Source organism: Canis lupus, chromosome 30 (assembly GCF_011100685.1).
Source record: "Canis lupus familiaris isolate Mischka breed German Shepherd chromosome 30, alternate assembly UU_Cfam_GSD_1.0, whole genome shotgun sequence".
NCBI lineage: Eukaryota > Metazoa > Chordata > Mammalia > Carnivora > Canidae > Canis > Canis lupus.
The window spans coordinates 24459625-24481969 of record NC_049251.1 but is presented as its reverse complement, the minus strand read 5'-3'; the positions used below and the strand labels follow the sequence as shown (position 1 = coordinate 24481969).

Genomic DNA, 22345 nt, shown 5'->3' with positions numbered 1-22345 from the left:
CCAATTATACTTCCTAATAGGGCAAGAGTTTACCCTCTTACACATTTTACCACCAGCACTGCCCTAAAGGAGGCCTTCATCCCCTTCACCAGGATCCTGCACTCTCTTTTAACCTGGCTGTCTCCTTCCAACATGGTGTCCATGCTCCACACGTGCTTCCCATTGATGACTGCAACACTTCCCACCTATGTAGGGTGTACATAATATTAAAGTATGCACAGAGGATGGTCCCATATTTAGTTTTATTTCAATGTTCCCGCTTCTATCAGAGAGTAAGTCTGTTTTTGTGCTAGTATGTTTTAAAACCTCTTGTTGATCTCTTTGTTAAAATGAGTGGGCTTCAGGCTCAAGGCTTTTGGCAGGCCAACTAGAATTCAACTACTTCCAGAGTGGTTCATGTTAGTTAATGAGGACATTAAAATTATTTCTATAAAACACAAGTACATTAAAGAGTAATGACCCAAAAATATCACCCACCACTTCACTTTTAAGTTAAAAGAACATCCCCTGAGGCCTGCCCAACTGGCTCAGTTGGTGGAGCATATATGACTCTTGATCTCGGGGTTGTGAGTTCAAACCCCACATTGGATGTAGACATTATTTAAAATCTTAGGAATACCCAGGTGGCTCAGAGGTTGAGCATCTGCCTTAGGCTCAGGCTGTGATCTCGTGGTCCTGGGATTGACTCCTGCATCAGGCTCCCCAAAGAGAGACTGTTTTTCCCTCTTCCCAGGCCTCTAACTCTCTGTGTCTTCTCATGAATAAATAAGAATAAAATCTTTTTAAAAAATAAATCTTAAAAAAAAAGAAAAGAAAAAGAATATCCTCTGAATTGACCCTCCTTTCTCCAATCCATCCTTTCCATCCCAATTCACAGGGAAATAACCATTGTCCTGAATTTTGAATATATACTTCCCTTTTCTTTATGGTATTACTACTTGCATTTGCTTCTCTAACCAACCTCTTGACTGTTTTTTTGTGCTGTTGAACTTGATGTAAATGGAATCCTACTATATGCGTTTCATGTATTTTTCTTCAGCTATCTTTTTTCTCCCACACAACATTAATATTGAAATTTACTGGGACTGAGTAGCTATGATTCCGCCCCCCCCCCAACCCCAGAAAAGTATTCCACTTTTGAATATGTCACAGTTTATCTGTCTATTCTGTGTTGGTAGAAATTTTAATTATTTTCACAAATAACTATTTTTTGTTGTATTTATTTTTAAGGTTGCTAATTTGGGATAAGCGATAGCGGTTTTCTATTTATAGTAGTCATATAGATGCTCTTTTTAAAAATAATTTTAAGTAAAAAAATTAATTTTAAGTAAATTGAGTCAATTTAGAGAAAAATACTAGGTAAATGATATATCAGCTGGTCTTTAGAGGAGATGTAAAGGCAAAATTCATGAATATGATGCAGAAAGGACTGGAGTCTGATCTGTATAAAATGTAAGACACTTACTACTGCTGACCAGAGCGTTTGGTCCTTGCTCAAAACTGATACCCAAGGCATTGTCATGGACTTTTCATCCCCTTCCAGTCCCCCTCTTTATCCTTCCAGCTCCTTTTTGACTGCTGGTAATTCCTTTCAGTTGCACCCAAAAGGATTTTTGTCTCCAGCTAGGACTTAGGCTTTACCCTTTACCCTTGGTCTGTCTGCACAGGGACACACACACCTCACCTGGCTAACTTTACTTGTCTTGTTGGAACTTGAAATAGTTGTGGACTTCCTTTAAGGATCTTTTCTTTACACACACTCCAATCAGGTATACATGCCGCCCAGGAGTCCCTAAAACCATACCCCATCTATACAGTTTTATTATAGCATGTGTGACTCACCTTCCCCAGCAGGCAGTGAGCTCCTTCAGGGCAGGAGCCACGTCTCATTCCAGCCTCCAGCCCGAGCTTGGCATGTGGAGGGGCCTACACAGCACATGTAGAGTAAACAAACACACAACAATATTTGTTTTAAGTGTTTATCCTTTGTAAAGTGCAAACAAATCTAAAGTTGGAAAAGCAACATTTCAATCACATTAACTTCATCAGTTATAAGGGAACAATAGTTACTATAGTAAGAGCTGTTAGGGGCAGCTGTGTGGCTCAGTCAGCTGGGCATCCTCTTGGTTTTAGCTCAGGTCATGATCTCGGTCCTGGGATTGAGCCTTGCCTAGGGGTCCATGCCCACCACAGAATCTACTTGAGTTTCTCTCCCTCTCCCCCTCCCCTAGTTTGCACTAACATGCATGTATGCACGCTCTCTCAAATAAATAAATCTTTAAGAAGATTAAAAAATAAAAAAGAACTGTTACAGATATTTTGTGACTAGGGGTGGGGAGAGAGTAGATTGTTGAATCTTCGAGCAGTAGAAATGATCGAATCTCCTTATTCTATGGAAAATCCACACAAAAACTATGATGGAAATGTTTTTACGTTTGCTAGAGTAGGGTTGAAGTGAATTGAAAACACTATTGACTTTTAAGTGAGGAATAACTTCCAGACCTATAAAAGCAATTATGGTTCTTGAATCCAATTATTAATATACCATTGTAAATAGCTTTTACCCCCAGAACATTCTTTCTGTTTCTTTGAAATTTTAGCATATGTTTCCATTTCTGTAGTTAATGTACACAGAACATTATTTCTTATTTGAATTGATATTTCCTATGAAGTCTGTCTTAATTTTGTTTTAAATTTGCTTGGCTTGGGGGGATCCCTGGGTGGCTTCAGCGGTTTAGTGCCTGCCTTCGGCCCAGGGCTTGGTCCTGGGGTCCCAGGATGGAGTCCCACATCGGGCTCCCTGCATGGAGCCTGCTTCTCCCTCTGCCTGTGTCTCTGCCTCTCTCTCTCTATGTGTCTCTCATGAATAAATAAATAAAATCTAAAAAAATAAAAATTTGCTTGACTGGTTCCCAGCCAGTTATATAAGAACTGGGATGTTAGTTAAAAATCTTATTTCTAGGTCCTGTCCTTGGAGACTGGGATTGGAGGCAGGTCAGAAGAGAGCCCAAACATGAGCATTTTAAAAGTACTTTGAGGATTCTGGTAGGATGCTGGATTTAGGGACCAATGGGGCATTTTTCTAATTAAAAGCACATATATTACTAGAGGGTTTTGTTGGGGTTTTTTCCATGTTAGAAGTTAAGTGAAGGCGGGGCACCTAGGTAGCTCAGCAATTGAGCGCCTGCCTTCAGCTCATGGTGTGATCCTGGAGTCCCAGGATCGAGTCCCATATCAGGCTCCCTGCATGGAGCCTGCTTCTCCCTCTGCCTGTCTCTCTCTCTCTCTCTCTCTCATTCTCTCTTTCTCTCTCTCTCTCTTATGAATAAATAAAATTAAAAAAGAAAAAAGAAGTTAAGTGAAGGCAACTGAATTAAGAAAGACTACCTATAACGATAAGCAAAGCAAATTCCCTAACTGCTGTGAGATGCAAAGCAAATAATTTTGGGTGTGCTGTATAATGTCTGATACCTTCGCATTCTTTTGACTTGTGTTTTAGTCCAGAGGAAGAAAAGATATTTTCCCATCCCAAAAGGGCCAGTATAGTTATGGTTGTATATACTGTAAGCTTCAAATAATTATGTATGTAATATTATGTCCATTATTGTACCATATTCTGAGCAAATTACCAGCCTCTGGATCAATAGAACTTTTTTTAAGTGTTTGTAAATGGAGACCAAGAAATGAAACTTCCAGTCAATGTTCAGTCAGAACTAATTATTTTAAAGCTTCTGAAAAACACCACAATTACTAGAATGTCAATGTTCTATTATTAGACCTGGCATACTTATTTTAATACATAAAATGAATTATGTTCCATTATTCTTCTGTTCTTTCACTTCCAACAAAAGAGATAAAATAGTTCATGTCTGATCACACTATTAACCAAAGACACAGTGGGGTATTGTTATACTTTTATTTTATAATTCTAGTGGGATTTGTTGCTTCTCTCTCTCTCTCTCTCTCTCTCTCTCTCTCTCTCTCTCACACACACACACACACACACACACACACACAGCTTGCTCCAAGAAATTCTGAACATGAAAATATGTTTACTCATCCTGATAAAGGATGAGTTTTCTAGAAATGCTATTTTTAAAAATCTAAAATATATAGATAATTACCTGTTTCAAAAATTTAAGCATTAAGAGATACTACATCAAAAGAAAAAAGAATCATCTATATAAATCAGGAATATTTCTTTTTAAAAAATATTTATTTTTTTATTTGTGAGAGAGAGCACATGCACAAGCATGGGTGGAGGGGAAGAGGGAGACAGAGAATCTCAAGCAGACTCATGATCAGCATGCAGCCCAATGCGGGGATCGATCCCATGACCCGAGATCATGACCTGAGCCAAAGTCAAGAATTAGATACTCAACTGACTTAGCGACCCAGGCACCCCAAGTCAAAAAATATTTTTCTTTGTTCCACTTCTATTCTTGTCCATACATTATTTTTACATAGTTGTGATCACATTATAGGTATATTGTCTTCTGCTTATGTTGCCATTAGCCTTAGCCGCAGTCTTTATGAATGTTGCCACATAGTTTTCTAATTACTTTAAAGGTCCTTGTGATTTAGATTGGGTGGTTGGTTGTACCTTTGCACTTTTAGACTTTACAATATTCTTGAATGTTCACATTATTTGCAACATAAAATGGACTTTCATTTGTTGACAAAACCTGTGCTTCAAATGAGCAAGAGTGCATGTTTTGACCTTGGATCTTGTATATAAATCATTTGATTACCTGGACTATTTAAACAGATCATTTCCTCATGGAGCTGAAATATTTACTATACCAGCTTGTTCCTGCCAGTAATCATGTCCTCTAAAAATAGTGTGATATTTCATCCCAGACTTGCTGATTTTCTTCTTGCCACCGCATCTTATGGAATTTCAGTTTAGTTTCCCTAGTTATGTGAGCTGGAAGTGGGGAGCTCTGAGTACAGGGATGGTGAATGAGTCAGTTGCAAAGAGGGTCATTCCTTTAGTCTTCCCTCTAATCTCCCTAATTAAACATGTATTACGTCAAGGAAATCCAACCGAGTTCTGAGTTTTGTTCTGATGGCTACATCATTCCTTTTTGTATTTGTTTTGTTTCAAAATATCAAATTATTTCCAAATTTATTTCAGTTTCCTTTTGAAGGTAAGGGGTCATCTGGCCTGGATGTACCCTATGCAGACGCTTCCTATTTTGTTGAATGACAAAGGCAACCAATAGAGAGCTGAGAAATCTGACTGACTTAGGCATGTTGTGAGTTGAGGTCATCATCAATTCAAGGGGATTTTGAAGGAAGAATGGGTATTTTGAAGAGCAGACTATACACTGTTAACAAAAGGGTTTCCCCATGTAGTAAGGCCATTAAAACGGAAGGTAGTCTTTGTTATGCAGGATGTGATTAATATTGCCTCATCATTTAATTTTAGAACTTCTAAAATAAAGTTGCTTGCATCAGTTCAAGGCACACAGTTTGAAACCTGAGAGTGCCTACGTTTTCCTTTTTTTTTTTTTTTTTTTAAATTACAGAAGTAATATATGCATTACTTAAAGTTTGGGAAATAATGACCTGAAAGGAGTCTTCCATGTTATTTTTGTCTTCACCAGAACCTCTGCTAGTATTTTGTGGTAGTTCTAGTCTGTTTGTTTGTTTGTTTGTTTGTTTGTTTAATGTATTTTTTCTTTACGTTTTATAACCATATTTTCATATATAATTTTATCTGGTTTATTTCACCTAACATTATTTCATATGCTTTTCCCCTGAGTTTATAATCTTCCCATCAGTTGTCATTTCTGTATAATATTCCATCCTTCTGCTATCCCATAATGTTCCTAATCCTGTTCTCTATTATTGGGCATTTAGAATGACTAATTGTCTATTCTGGACATTATCGTGACCAAGACCTTGGTCCACAACCCATGTTGACATTGCTCATACAAGTCCAGGAGGTGACCTCATCTTGCCATGATTTGTCTTTCTCAACTGGTGTTTTGCATTTATTGCTGAATTCCTTTCTGCTAACTTTCTTTTTGGTTTTTGTTTGTTTGTTTGTATGTTTGTCTTGTCAGGGGGAGGGAACTGGTTGTAATCCACTTCATGGGTGGGTATTTTTGTCTTTCTTTTCTTAGTGGTGAAAGTGGTGCTGGAAAGACAGTGGCTGCCAAATACATCATGAGTTACATCTCTAGAGTATCTGGAGGGGGTCCCAAAGTCCAGGTGAGTTAGTGATACGGCCCATTTTGAGGCTCTGTATTATGTGAGAGATAAAAACCTCCATTTGCTGTTCTAAAAAAAGAATTTTTTTCCACAGAAAAGACATTGGTTCTATAACTGAGAAGCTTGAAATATGCAGAGAAATAGCATGAGATGGAGATACCAAGTATATAATGAGCTCCTACAAATCAATAAAAAAGATCAATAATCTGAAAAGGAAATAAATAAAGGGTATGAGGGACAACTTATAAAACATGAAAATATGCTCACCCTCATGATAATAAGGGTGATGCAAATTAAAACCTCACCAAAAAAGTATTTCTTAACTGTCAGAATGGCAAAAATTTTGTAGTGTTTCAAACACTCTGTTGGTAAAAACATAGGAACATAGCTCCTCTCATACATTACTAGTAGGAGCATGAATCAGTATACTTTTATGGAGGACACTTCAGCAGAATTTATCAACTCTATGATGTAGATGTGCCTTTTGATTCATCAATTCTGCTTAAGAGAATGTATCCTTTAGATGTGCTGAAATGTATGCAAAATGAAACAGTTATCTAATATGGCATTCTTTAGAAACGTAAAAGACCGGAAACCACTTGAATGTTCATCAGAGATTGATGATACAATTATGGTTCATAATAGAATAGCATATTAGCTGTAAAAATGAAGCTTCATTTTTGAGAATGATCTCCAAGATAATGATGAATTGCAAAAAAGCAAGGTTCAGAACATTGTGCATAATGTGTTGCCATTTGAGGAGAATAAGAGAAGGTATATCCGTGTTTGTTTGGGTAGGTATAACATACCTCTGGAAGGATTTATAAGAAACTGATGATGGTTTCTTCAGGGGTGGAAACTGGGAGACTAAGGGGAAGGGTACATTTTCCTCTATAACCTTTTGAAACTTTTATATATATTTTTAAATATTTTATTTATTTATTCATGAGAGACACAGAGAGAGAGAGAGAGAGAGAGAGGCAGAGACACAGGCAGAGGGAGAAGCAGTCTCCATGCAGGGAGCCCAATGTGGGGACTCGATCCCGGGTCTCCAGGATCATGCCCTGGGCTGAAGGCGGCGCTAAACCGCTGAGCCTCCCAGGCTGCCCGAAACTTTTCTCTTTTGACCTATGTGACTGCATTTCCAATTTAAGACATTTACAAAAATCTTAAAATAGAGTGGGGGAGGAGTAGGGGAGATAAAGAAGAAGGAAACATTCGAAGGTAACATTAGGAAAGCAGGAACATCCAGAGAAATGAGGACACAGGAGAGATGAAAAGGGGGAAAAGTATATGGGCCAAGAAGCAGCACTTTGAGAGTGCAGCATGGAGAATGGTAGCTACAGCTTCATCTGTCTTTAGTTTTACCTGTCGTGGTAGCAGAATTGGCATCAGCAGAAATGGGGGAAGCCCCCTCCTGAAGAGCAATGGATGATGGCGAAGGTGGGCAAGGGTCCATAGGGGGCCACCCAAACACATAGGGCTCATTTCTGGCACAGACTGCTGGGAACAGTTTCTTACTGGAACTCATGCTCTCAGGTAGATTTCACCATAAATATGAATTTTTTAATCCAAATCATTGAATAAGTGATGTCTCTACTGCAAGCCATGTGTTGACTTTAAAAAGATACATCCAAATTCTCTTCACCATGTTCTGGCTGCTAATTAAATGGTGTTCTGTTATGTCCTGATGGGTCAGAAAGACTTCAGGCAGCATCCAGAACTCTTTTCACAGTGAAAGGGTCTGAGAATGGTCTCTTTCACTGAATGAAAGGAAGATCTCGAGTAGCACTGTCCAGTGGAAAGACGGCATTAGTCACATACATAATTTAACATTTTCAAGTGGCTACATTTTTAAAAAGGTGAAAAGAAGCAGGTGAAATTAATTTTAAAAATACATTTAACTCAACATATCCCAGACATGATTATTTCAGCATGTTATGAATATCAAAAAGCTAATGAGATATTTTACATTCTTTTTTTGATATTAAGTCTTCGAAACCCAGTGTGTAATCTACACTTAATAGTACATCTCAATTGGGACTAGCCTTCTTGAAACTCAAGGCAACATGTGGCTCATGGCTTTGGTATTGGACAGTGGGGATGATTTAAGAACTTAGGTTGGTGTGGTGCCACTCGATTGACTCTATTCATGTGATCCTGCCCTATCCCTAGAAGATTGACATGAAGACAAATTCAGAATACTGTTTTATGGGTGGGCTGCACCTTTGCCTTAATTTGTTTTTTATCCTTTCCCCAAATGCTGATCATGTGCCACAAAATTCTGTTGGACATCTTGATAGTTGATGGATGGATGGACAGGTGATGGATACATGCATAAGGATTCTCAGCTTAACAGTCAGTAATTAAAGAAGGGAAGAGACAAGAAGAGCCTTTCTTTTGTTCTTCCCCTCTGAGAAGCTGAGTGTTGATAAATGGTGTCATACAACAGATATAAAGGATTGATGAAGAGCCACAAAGTCAAAATTAATTTTACAAAGCAAACCTTGTTTGTATAAATCCATGAGTTTTTGAAGGATGGTAGGCAGCTTGGAAGCCATTTCTAAGCTTTGAACTTGACCCCATGGAGGGACCACCCAGAATTTGCCTTTGGTGCTATTGTCCCAGTTAGTGAAATTCCTGTTCTCATTCCTCTTCTGAATGTTCAGGAGGGTGCCGAAGGAACTCTTTGGCTGTTACATAGTTAATAAGTAGTTAGTGCCTTAACCTGGTCCTGTTTGCTACAGACCACGACCTAGTGGCCAGACTGCAGACGTTTATTGTTGACTTTTCTCTTCCTGTTTTTCTATGAGGACAATGATACAGAGCTCTTGGCTTGAAATTAGTCGGTAGCTGAAGAGCACAAACCAAAGACTTGTTATTTCTGGAACATGTTTAACCATAGCATGTGAATAATTAGAACTACAGGGAATGACTCACTTGTTGAAAGACCTCTCCAACATCAACTCCTATCTGTTGAGCTGTCTTGCCCATAGAGTGTTTTGCACACTTTCAGTCTGGCACTGAAGTGGGCTGTTTGAAAACCAAATTCTTCCTCCCTAGTAGGCCAGGAATTGTTCCATACAATCCTGTGTTGGCCCTTGCTGCTCAAAATGTGGCTCTACGCTGGCAAAACCAGTAGCACCAGGGAGCTGATTAGGAATGCAGACTCTCAGTCCCGGCCTCAGACCTCCTGAATCTGTATCTACATTTAAGCAAGATCCCTTGGTGATTCACAAACATGAAAGTTTGGGAAACACAAGACTATGTGCCCACAGCCTTGTCAGGGAGGAAAAACTACTTAATTTCCCTGAAGTTCTCTCTCCCTTGCAATGAAGAGGGCAGGTGTGGAGAAGTTGGGTAAAAAAAGGGGTGGGGATGATTGGTAAAAACTGATCAATGTGGCAATGAGATGCTCCTTCCTACCTCAAATCCTTCCTTCCTGCTGTGACTCCTGGCATGCCTGTGACTGCGGGGTACAGCTACACCATCCAACTTGGACACCCAGTCCTGGAACATATATAGCTCCTGTTTTGCTGGTACCCTGGCTCCAGGGCATGATGCATCAAGTCAGAGGAGCTGGAAGGCATGAACACACAAGCAGTCTAGGTCTATTGGGAGAAAAGCATAAATCTTGCAGAAACCCCAGGACCATGTAGATTTGAGACCTTGCCTTCAGAAACCAGGTCCTTAGGGAAAGTTTGGCTTCATGGTTGGTGGTTGATGCTTGCACTGTCCTAACCTCTGGCCTGTTTGCTGTGACAGCACGTCAAGGACATCATCCTGCAGTCCAACCCGCTGCTGGAGGCCTTTGGGAACGCCAAGACCGTCCGGAACAACAACTCTAGCCGATTTGTAAGTCTCTTCCCCATTTCACAGACCGTCACCTGAAATGATGTTAATTTTCCTGGGTTAAGTATGGTATCCCCAAGGAAATGTGAGCTTTTTACCTATCATCAGGAGGCTGCCATTTCAATCTTTTCTTCATTTTCAATAGCAGTTTGCTGTCAGGCTTCAATTTGCCCTTTCACTGAAGTTATTTTTGAGCCTTGGGATATAAGATAATTTTTGAAAACAGTTCACAACTTGAGTTGCCTTACTAGAGAAAATAAAAATCGATAAAAGTGTCAGCTTTTGTCCTGGAGGAGTCTGCGTTGTGCCCTGGAGGAAAGACCTCCTTTCCCAGACAAATAATGAGTCAACTAGATTTGCTGGTCTTCTTGCCTTGCTTCCGTTTCATGGAACTTGGGCCAAAGACATGAAAGGCAGCAGATACTTCGATCCCATACATTGGAGAGAACCTTCCTCCTCACTGTGAGCCAGAGTGAGCCAATTGTCTACCCACCCCTCAGAGCTTTGTGTATTTGTTTTAGATATATTCATGTAACCTAATAACATCCCAAGGCAACTGGATGGCCTGTCAGATGGCCTCTTAACTGGTCCACTTACCCGAGGCAATGAAGATGTCAGCCAAATGCATTGTCACAAATGCCCATTTAGACATTTTTCTGCCTGAGTGTCTCCTGAGGGGGTGAATTGGAAAGCTGGCAAGGATGCATGTGAATATATTCCCCTTGACAAAAAGCCACATTTACAAAGAAATGAGTATTTGGCCAGTAGCTTTGATTTATGTAGATTTTATATCTTATCTCAACCATAGATTATGTCTGGCAGTAAAGCATTCAGGGAGCCATCTGTGAGGCTGATTCCGGACCATTTTAAAATAAATAGTGGGAATTTTGGAGAAAAACAATTTCTTTTTCACCCTTCTATTTTGGAAGGAAGCTTCTATTTCCAAGAGAATTCTTACTAGGTTCTCATGCAGTGATTGTTAGATTCCCTGGTGAGTTATAATCTGTCCTTATTGCCCTCATTTTCCTTGATGTTCAATACTATTCTATTTACTCATTAGTTCACCACTCATATTTTTCTGCTCAATGCCTGGGTTGTGTTATCTTGAAGAAGTTTCTAGGTAATGAAATACAAAAGAAAATGTGAGTGAATTTTCCACTTGACCTTTTTTCCCTAATTGTCGCAGCCTGCCCTGTAAAAATGCACTTGACCAAATTTAACTCTCTAGCTACCCATCCCCTCCTCTTTGCCTTTCTAAGGGAGCAAAAGAATAATTAAATCAGTATTTCGGTTTTTCCAGTATAAATTATTCTTTTTCCTTGGAAAAGGAGGATACATCAGTCGTTGTTTGTAAAACAAAACAAAGATGCTCAGTATTTATTATTTTTCTGATTATAAAATTTGGTATAATCCTGAAGGAAAGATGAGAAGGAGTATGGATGGGTAATTTGTGTGTGAGCTTGTGTGTGCATACACACACACACACACACACACACACAGAATTATGTCTGATGGGGCATCCAAAGATATTTCCATTAATAATGAGAAAAATGTAAATTAAAACCATATATCATTTTCTGTCTCTCAGAGCAAACATTAAGGATATTGATAATACCAGAGAAAAAAATGCTATTGGTTGAAGCCTAACACATTCCCCCAAGAAAGCAATTTGGCAATTTTTATCAACATCTAAAATGTTCAGAGACACCTGGATGATTCAGTCAGTTAAATGTCCGACTCTGGATCTCAGCTCAGGTCTCAATCTCAGGATTGTGAGTTCAAGCTCCATGTTGGGCTCCATGCCCAGCACGGGGTCTACTTTAAAAAAAAAAAAAATTTTTTTTTTTAATGTTCATTTTCTTTGGCCCAAGAGTACTTTTAAGGTGTTATATCTAAGTTCCCTGTTAATAATGACTTTAAAAAAAAGATATCCATAATATATTGTTAAATTTAAAAAACAGGTTATAGAACAATACAATATGGTCTCATTTTTATTTTAAAAGGTACACTATATAAAACTTAACTAAGGTGTCTCAAAATCAAAGTTTGAATATACTATTAACTGGCATTATTTAGTAGGGGGCAATACAAGAGGTATCAGGGTGGGAATATAGGTAATTTCTTTTTTTAAAATGGACATGCAGGGGCACCTGGTAGCTTTGGTCTGTAGAACATGCAACTCTTGATCTCAGGGTTATGAGTTCAAACCCCATGTTAGGTATAGAGATTACATAGAAATAAAACCTTAAAAAAATGGACATGCGGTATGAATCATAAGAACTCACATATTTCCACTTACAAGTCTTGTCAAATTTTAAGAAATATATTATGAAATATTTCAAACACTATTTTTACAATACATGAACAATATATATAATACATTTACATAATACAATGAACACCAGTGTAGCTAGCATCTAGCTTTAAGAAATAAAACATTACCAAGAATCAACGTTGCTTTCCATTTAGTTATGAAAACATGACTTCCTTTCTTTATACAAGTTCCTCTTTTCCCCCAGGCTGCTCTACAAAACTAAACTTTTGGTCTCTTGTTAGGGGTTTTACCTTTCATATCACAAATGTGAATTGTGTATTAGCACTTCTGTTCATTGAAACCGTGGCTCTCCACCTTGGCCACATATAAAAATCACCCAGGCTTTTTAGAAGTGCTCGAGTCTGTGTGCCAGTCCCTAGAGATGGGTTTACTTTTCTGGGGTGGCCCTGGGCACCAGCATTTCTCAGTCTCCCCAGGTTTTTGCAACATGGTGGCTGAAGTATTGAACCACTTCTAGAAGGGCATGAAGAGTTTGCCATTTACTGCATCTGCCCTTCCTGGATTTATGTCCAGTTTGGTTTCATTCTCACCCCCAAATTGATGGGGAATGATTAAGAGATGTATGTGGACAGACACTGGTTTAATCCCTCCAAAATGTACCAAAGGGAAAAGATGGTGAAGGAATAGTTATAATAATAGGAAGCATGGGGACTCTTGTTCAGCAGTCGTTTCTCAGGAACCACTGTAATTTGGGAGAGCAGTGGTTTGTGGTCCTTCTCTCTGTCTGGTGCCTCTATGTGTTGTTTGCTTTTGTGTTTTTTAGAGGGAACAGAGGAGGAGTCATCAGAAAATGGTAGAGAGCAGCCTTCTTTTGTAGCCTTTCTGATACTTGGAATCTGCAACAGACTTAGCAGGAACACAGTAGGTAGTGGATCCTGTAGGCAGCAGGAAAAACACAAAATGTGCTTTTCTTGTCCTTAATGAGTTTATGGTTCTAGTCCCAGACTTGCGGCCTGGCAGGAGCCGGCCCTGAAATGGGTGGATTTCATCAGCGTACACATTTTAAAAAGATTTAATGTTTTAAAATAAAAAAAAAAAAAGAAAAAAAAGAAATGCAGTTAGGCTGGGCATGCTCTCCAGTGTGACCTTAGGCCATACCACTCCCTAACACCCACTGTCTCATCTTTTCCTTCAGTTACATTTACTCTCGCCTGGCCCTTTCCGAGGATGGGAGAGCAACCAGATTCTAGCAAGAAAAATAATGGCATTTCCTTATGATCTGGACACCTTTCCAGCTGAATTCCAGGGCTTTATTCTCCTTTGTTCCCTCTTAGCAGTAATTTAAAAGGAAATAATTAACAACAGTAACAAAAATCTCCACACCCACAATAGCTGGAAAGAACATTGTTTATAATCAAGTGTTTTTATTTTATAGAAGAATGCTACATGATCCAGAGGTAAAAGGCATTCCTTTTGCTCAAAGCCATCAAGATAAGTCTAGCAGAGGGGGGAATTTGCTCTCCCTGAGAGAAGCTGAGAGAGTTCTCTCTTGTTAGATCAAGGGAACCTTGAGATTTTCTATCCCATTCTTTACAGCTTCCGGCTTAGCAGGCAAGCACCCACTTGAGGGGAAATGGGCAAGGAATACAGCATAGCCTTATTTAGTTGGGCTGGAAGGATAGATTCTCTCTCTCAATACAGAATCGTGTGACTGGACAAAAGCCCTGGTTATTGTGTGATAGGAAGAAGTAAGGAAGTCTTGATCAGAACTGGGAATAATTCAGAATGTATCTTTCATTAATGAATTTCCTTGAATTATATACTGTATTCAAAGCCTGTTTGGAACATCATGTTTCTGTTCACCAACCATTGAAGGAAATCCCTAACTTTCTTGCAGGGAAAATACTTTGAAATCCAGTTCAGTCCAGGTGGGGAACCAGATGGTGGAAAGATCTCCAACTTCCTTCTGGAAAAATCCAGGGTGGTGATGAGGAACCCCGGAGAGCGGAGTTTTCACATATTTTACCAGGTTTTCCTTTATGTTTTTTTCTTTTCTATTTCCTTATTCCTTCTCCACATTAAAAAAAAAAAAAAAAAGATTTTTTTTTTCTTAACCTTTCAGCTCTCAGGTTTAGACAATCTAGTCTGCCAAATCAAGGAGTATTCATTACTGTAGTATGTATAAGTCAATGTGCAAAAAATTGGGAGGATGTCCCTACCTGCAAGGAGAGTAAGGTTTTGGGGACAGAAGGCAAACACTTCCCAAAAATTAAATAATCAAGAAAGTGTTAAAAAACAAGGGATCCCTGGGTGGCGCAGCGGTTTGGCGCCTGCCTTTGGCCCAGGGCGCGATCCTGGAGACCCGGGATCGAATCCCACGTCGGGCTCCCCGTGTATGGAGCCTGCTTCTCCCTCTGCCTGTGTCTCTGCCTCTCTCTCTCTCTCACTGTGTGCCTATCATAAATAAATAAAAAATTAAAAACAAAACAAAAAAAACAAAAATATAAAATATATATGTATAAAAAAACAAAAAAACAAAAATAATCATAATATAGCAGTATTAATATATAGTAATATTACAAATAAATAATCATATTAAAAAGTAATAATAATACAACAAAAGTAATAAACAAAAGTAGGAATGTTTGATTCTTTGCCAGGCAGGAATTCACATGGGGAGGGATGGCCGGGACAGTAAGGAGAGTTACCCAGGGTCCACAGAGGAACATGATGGGGAAGGCTGCTCTGGTGAGTCAGGTGGCCCGAACAATGCTGTGGAGGTGGCAGTCAGGCCTGGACCTGTTGGCAAGGGCGGAAGTCTCCTGAAGGGGAGCTGTTGGAGGAAAGACTAGAGATAGGCTAAGGATCTTTAATCCCTGGTCAGGAAATTCTGATTTGGATGTCCAGAAGCCACAGAAGGGGGCTGGAGCAGTGTGCAGGGTTGCTTTTTTGATTGTGTTCTGAGGCTTCAGGAATCTTCAGATTCGACTACTTTTTTTTAATGTTTTTAAGTATTTAAGAAATATAATGATACCAAAACATTTCTTTATATATGAGTTTATGTATTAGCATTTTATATTTGTGATCCATGTCAGATTTTTTTTTTTTTTTTGAAGAAAGGCCTGCAGCTGTTTTTTGTGTTAGTTTTACTTTGTTATAGTTTGAAGATCATTGGATTAGAAGGAAGTTAAACTGTCAGGAGCTCATACATAGTCTTTTCAATTAGGTAGCTATCTCAGATGATGGCAAATCATTCTTCCAGGTGGCTAGCACATGATGAGGAAGTTTATTCTGCGGCTTGAAGAAGTTCACAGTCAAGGAAAAGCTTACAACCAAGAGCAGCATGTGTCTGTAGGCAGAAGAGGGTTGAGAAGGTGGAGACGGGGGGTTGAAGATGCAAATGAGGGGTTGTGTGATGTGGATGGGGAGGAAAAACAAGAGGGGAAAAATAGGAAGGCATAAAGATATTTTGAGGAGGTGGAAGAAAGCTAAGGGACCCTGTTGTCATGGGTGACCTAGAACTTCTCTGTAATGGCGATGATGTTCCCTCCTTGAGGGGTGTGGAGCTGAGATGCCATGAGGAACTTGACGGAGATGGAGAAGTGTGGCTAGGCCCTCTCTTTTCCTAAATCCCTCAGGTTGCTAGAGCTGGTTTGCATGGGCTGCGTGCATCCCTTCCCACTTTCTCCTTCAGTGGTATTTTCTTGGTAGTTTGAAATCAGTTGTGGTAGGAGTATTTACACCATGGCAGTCAGCAAACACTACAAATCCATTTTTGTTCCCAAGAATTGATTGTTGAAAATTTTTCTAGCACACCACTGGTGAGAGCCCTTGTAAGAAGGTCTTACTCAAAGGCAAATATCAGAGCTAGAACAGAAAGCCAGTGATAGTCCATTGGTTAGGAGGTCTCAGAATGCCAGAGCAGGGGGCCCTGGGGCTGCTGTTCCGTATGCATCCAGAGGGAGAAGCATGGAGGGGCAGCTGCACTTTGTAAAGCCAGAAGCAAGCTGAGCAGAAATGAAGTAATTATAATCTGGCTTATTTTCCACTCTTCGGAGGGATCTCACCAACACAGCACTGCGATTCTCATTACTGGACAGAGGGGATATTCTCAGCTTTTGTAGGTCATACCAACATTAAGGACTAGAATTTGTGGAGGTGACCTGGGGCAGCTGTCCTGAAGCCCATATTTTGGAGTCGAGGACCACCCATCATTTTAGAAGTCAGGGTCAGAACATGCTCATCACCTGGGCCCGGGAGTGGTGCCTCTGCTCTGTGGGCCACACCACACACACCCTGCTTCCTTTTGCTCCAGCTCATCGAGGGCGCCTCCGCAGAGCAGAAGCACAGCCTCGGCATCACCAGCATGGACTATTATTACTACCTGAGCCTCTCTGGGTCCTACAAGGTGGATGACATTGACGATAGGCGGGAGTTTCAGGAAACACTGGTAAGTGCTGGCCCATGACCAGGCAGGGTGGGCTCAGCAGACCTGGCGTTGCCTGTGGTAGAAAGGGCAGGGAGGGGTAAAAGCAAAGAGAAGCGTGCAATTTCCACCGCGTTCTGCTGTAAGCACTTCATTTCCTTAAAAACATGCATAAGCACTCTGCAATAGCCCTGGGCCAGCTGCCTGGGGACCACTGAATGAGTTGAAATGGGTAAAAAAGTGAATTCCTCATCCCCCCACCCACATCCCGCAGGTTCTCCAATTAACCGGTGAACATTATTGTAGGTAATCCATTTACCATCCCTATTTACCTATAGCTCATATAATTGCTCAGCATTTTCCCCAGACAGATGAAGCCGAGACTACCCATCTGATCTTTTCCAACACCTCCGTGTGCTTTTCCTTCACCTCCACACTAAATGAGCAGAGGGCGACCCTCTACCCCGTGCCCTCACTCTGTGTGTGTGTTATGGTACAAAGGGTCAACCCAAGTACATGATTGGAGGGTCACATCTTCAGGGAAACGACTTAGGAAGTCAGTCTAGAACTTTCTGGAGCTGGGCTGTGTACCCATTTAGCTTCAAAGAACTGCATCACCTCTGCTTTTGGAGGCAGCCGGGCCCATCCTTCAGCCCAGATGCAGGTGCGAGGCAGGGACCCTGACAGGGCAGGTCAGGATGCAACTTGAGGGGAGCTGACCTCCTGCTTGAGGGGAGCAGGCTACTCAGGCAGACTCCATCCTGGGTGCAGGAGTGAAGACAGCATCAAGGGGCCTACATTAGTCCTAGCATATGGTTCTCGTAGGATTCAGATAAATAAGTCTTGGCATTTCAAAATGTGAAATTTTTACTGAATTTCACAGACCTTAGAAACAAGACTTTTCTATTGACGCTTCTATTGGATTTGCTGGAGATTTTTAAGCAAGATCCTTTTCGCAAGTACAATCTATTTTCGCCCTCCAGATGAGGCGAAAGATCTCCAAAGGCTCCCTGGAATAACTAGAAAAGGGGCATCAGTGCCGTTGGAGGGAGGGAGGTGACAGTAAGGATACCCCAGGGCACAAGGACAGGTTGTTGACTGTGCTACAGCTGCTGCTCCCTCTGTATATCTTTGCTCATGGAGGTCTCCAGCTGGGGGGATCACATAGAGGAACTAAAGACAGAACTGCCTTTCCAGCGTGCCTCTGAGACTTGAGAGGAATGGATGGGTGCATTGGGCAGTGACAGTGTCCTTCCAGCCGCCACTGTCGGCTAAGCCCCATGTGACTGCTTTGGGGATTGACAACTCAATCCAAGCTTTGGTTTCTTTATGACGTGCTTAGGAAGCTGGTGACCAGCTCACCCAGATGATCTGTCTTTTCTCTCCCAGCACGCGATGAATGTGATTGGGATCTTCGCGGAGGAGCAGACACTGGTGCTGCAGATAGTGGCAGGCATCCTCCACCTGGGGAACATCAGCTTCAAAGAAGTTGGCAATTACGCAGCTGTGGAGAGTGAGGAGTGTGAGTAACTCTGGCACATAGCGGTTGAGTGGGGGTGAACGATCGGTTAGCTCCATCCCAAGTATAACCCGCTGATGTCCTTTGCTAGGGTCTCAGCCAGTGATTTGGGGAAGATATGAGGAGTCCCGTGTCCTGCTGGGCTTCTCCTGTGCACCTGCCCTCCTCACCACAGCCCACACCAGTAGGCCATTCATGAGATTGAGTTTCAGTTTACCATCAACCTTGGGGGAATCTGGCAAAATTTCACACCTTGGTATAAAAATAAAGTGACACTTGAATGAAGATGAGAGTAGTAGCTAAATAACTCCAAAGATTTGTCTCCTAATAAAAATCTTCTCTGTACCTGACATTTAGGGTCTATATTCACCTAAAGGTCCTGAAGAGCAACTGATTGGATTTATGTCAATATGGAAGGCTCACAGATTGAGCCTGCCTATGGGTTGCCTTAGATTGGATTCTGAAAACAGAAACAATGGGCATTGGCTATTGTGTTGAAATTGCTGGTGATCTGGTGATCACCTTTTTTGATCACCTCTGTAGTAGTCAGAGCCTAAAGACTGATCACGTGTACTCTTAAGGAAGATACCAGTCGTTCCTGCAGAGACGCGTTATTGGTTGTGCGAGCTGCAATCTGAGGCATCAGATGGCTTTCCGGGCTGCTCTCAGAACCCACACAGCCTTTAACCACCCAGGAAGACATTTCTTCCTTTCTCAGCATTCTTCCAGAATGATAAATTTAGATGCTTAGTAATAAATAGTATCCCACTCATTGCTGACAATGCAGGGAGGCTATTTCCATTCCAAATAAGGTTCTTTTTTTTTTTATTATATTTTTGTTTTCTTTTGTGATAAAAGAGGGAAGTTCTGCTAACTTCTGATGTCTATCTGATAAAGAGAAAGATGAATTATGTTGACCAGGGAAGTGAGTGGGGTGGAAAACAATAAATATATGTGGAGTGCATGAAGTCTAGGAACAGGACCTAATAATAACTGTTTCCAGACTTATGTACATTTTCCTTCACATTTAACAAATGCACATAAGTATCCAGGAGGGTCATTAACACTTGTCCTTTTAACATTGACACTGTGGGTTGCTTGGTGGAAGCAGAATGAATTTGACTTGTCTTTTTGGATAGTACAACCTTTTATCTCCTCTTTATGCTGGAGGACAAAACAAGTCTGACACAGCAAGCATTCCCCCGTATACTTGAGCCAAGCAGTGGTTCATTGCACATTGATGTCCGGAGGAAGTAGCCTCCTCAGCCAATTGGGTGAGGCCCAGGATTGGCAACTCCCTTTAAATGCCCTGATGTGGACATGGTGGAGTGATGGAGATTAGGAGAGGCTGTGCTTGAGCAAAGAGATCTAACAAAGAATTGGGCCCTCCTTCTGATAATTTGTTTCCTCCTCAGTTGGTATATGTTAAAATGAGTCATTACCCCTTAGAAGAGTTTCCCATCTACCCCTTTGCTCGTCATCTTGTTCCCTTCCCCAGAAGGCACCAAAGTTTCCAGTCTCTTGTATCCGTTTCAGGGGATATGTGTTCCAGAGCAATGACGCTTGTCCATTTTTTTTTCTCACTTTTATGCATTAATGGGAGCATAGAACATAATGTTCTACAGTTGCTTTTCCTCTTAACATTATGTCTTGAAGATTATTCTACTCATTAAGAGCTTCATCCTTTTTTAGCTACATAGTATTCCACTGCTTAGCTATGTGTACTTTTATTGAACCAATCATCTGTTGGTGGATATCAGAGTGGAACTTCTGCTAGTACAATACTGAATGAACACACTAAAATGAATAACCTACTTTATATCATCTTTCTCGTGTTTGAGTATATCCCGTGGAATAAATTTTTAGAGGCAAGTGTTAGCCCATGTTTTTATAACAGAAGAAAGCAGACTTTCTCAAGCTATTGTAGAAAAAGACGATAAGATTCCCGGCACAGGGATCCCTGGGTGGCACAGCGGTTTGGCGCCTGCCTTTGGCCCAGGGCGCGATCCTGGAGACCTGGGATCGAATCCCACGTCAGGCTCCCGGTGCATGGAGCCTGCTTCTCCCTCCTCCTGTGTCTCTGCCTCTTTCTCTCTCTCTATGTCTATCATGAATAAATAAATAAATCTTTAAAAAAAAAAAAAAAAAAGATTCCCGGCACAGCTGACCTAACAAAGCAAAACAGACATCCGTGACAACAGGTTTTGTTGTTGACCTGACCTTAGACTAATGGAGCTGTTAGGGTTTTCTAAGCCAAAGCTTTACATTGCTGAGCAGTCAAACAAATCTCAACTTAGGCACATAGGTATCCATCATAATCACTGCAGTAAGATGACATACTTTTGGAAACAAGTCTTGCTCAAAAGACATTAGCCTATGAATTTTGTTGAAGGGGAAAAAAATGCATGAAAAGCAATAGGAAATACAAGTGACAATGGCCATCTTTTTTGCGGTGTTACTGATGGATTAGAGTGCATGGAACCTCAACACCAAAGACAGCCCACATTACCTTGCCACTTATTTTATATTTATAAAACAGTATTTTGTTTTTGCTACATCTTTTTATCTTATCTTCTCTGTACTTCAGATGTCAACCGAAAAATTAGTCCAACTTTGCTTTACACTTAAATGCAATAAGAGAAATCTGTTCTCATTATCAAAATGTGTTGAAACATTACTTTCTAGCAGGTTCTTTTATGTTCTATGTAACTCTAACTACAGCAGTCACATCAGCATTTTGAAATTAAGCCAAGCCTCCTCCCCCCAGCCCCATCACTCCCCCACAACCCTGTACTTCTGTACTGAGGTTCTTCTGCAGCCACACCTGCACACACCTTCATGGAAATTCACAGCCTGCAGGAAGTCAATATGAGAAGCCCTATCATTTCAGCACCAGGGCAGCCACTGGTGAAAATATAGGGCCGTAAAAGCTTGTACTTGAAAAACATGGCATGGATTTCCAAAAACATGGAAATCTAAGCAAGTCCTAGATTTCCTCTTTAAACTTCTTAATGGTTTCCCTAAGCTTGTGGCTCTGATTCTTGGCCAGATTCCATGCCTCGTTTTCCAGGTGCCTACGGTCCTTCACTCCTGCCTTCTACAGAAGCAGTGGGACTTGGAAGTTAGTATATTTCTTTTTCAGTTTTAGATAATGACCCAGGGGCTTAGTGTTGTATTTCTTTAGTTACGATCATAAAGATAATGGCATAAACATTTTTACGAAATATTTTAACTGTGTCCCTATTTTAGCATGATTAGGGGCTTGGGAGAAGCCCATATTTACAAAACCGACAAATGGAGGCTAATTATTCATTGTATCAAGGTATGGACTGTGTAGTTACCATGAACAGTGAGGGGCCCTGTGAATTTACTACAAACCATTGGTAATAATATCCACTGTATCAAGTGAGACATATATGTGTCTAACTGCCTAGTGGTGTGATGATAACCAACATTATAGCTTCCCGTTAGTAAAGGCCACTTTATATGTTAGATACTTTGGTAAATGTCTCTTGGTTTTCCCAATAACCGTGCACGTGTCTACTGTGGCTTATGGATATCTTATGTCCTTGTTTTGTGCAAAGGTTTTCAATTTAGTGGAAGACACATCCAGATTCCTAAACATACGTGTTAACATTAAAACCAAACTAAAGGAATTGTCCATTGGCAAATGAGTGCACTTGATCTTGTTCACGTGCCCTTTGTAAAAGGAAGCCCGTCTACTAGTCAGAGCATTTCTGCAGAATGCTAGCATAGCAAATAGATACCTTGTTCTGGCATTACACTTCTTCAAACGCATTCATTGACTTAATCTCATTGGAAGGTATATACTGAGAAATGTCAGCCCGTTCATTCTAGCACCATCTGTGAAATTCAGATTATCCTTTATTGGGAGGCTTGTGATTTTTAAGCATTATCATAAAGTCTTTAACAAAATCCTTTTATGAGAAACTTTTGATACAGTTTTATGTAAGAAAAAGAAGACTCAAATCCAAGTTTAGAGTTTGGATTTGTGTCCATGAAAATCTTTCATTCATAGTACAAAAAGATCTGA

At 40.6% G+C, this 22345-nt stretch overlaps 1 protein-coding gene across 1 annotated transcript in view; it reads left to right on the top strand.

Annotated features, from left to right (window-relative positions):
• The window catches only part of MYO1E (myosin IE), a 198602-nt gene that overhangs the window by 104630 nt on the left and 71627 nt on the right, over positions 1 to 22345 (top strand). The window contains exons 5-9 of the mRNA XM_038580563.1: positions 6132 to 6219; positions 9985 to 10074; positions 14244 to 14375; positions 16662 to 16796; positions 18162 to 18294. Of these exons, the coding sequence (XP_038436491.1) occupies positions 6132 to 6219; positions 9985 to 10074; positions 14244 to 14375; positions 16662 to 16796; positions 18162 to 18294 (578 nt within the window). The remainder of the gene's footprint in view (positions 1 to 6131; positions 6220 to 9984; positions 10075 to 14243; positions 14376 to 16661; positions 16797 to 18161; positions 18295 to 22345) is intronic.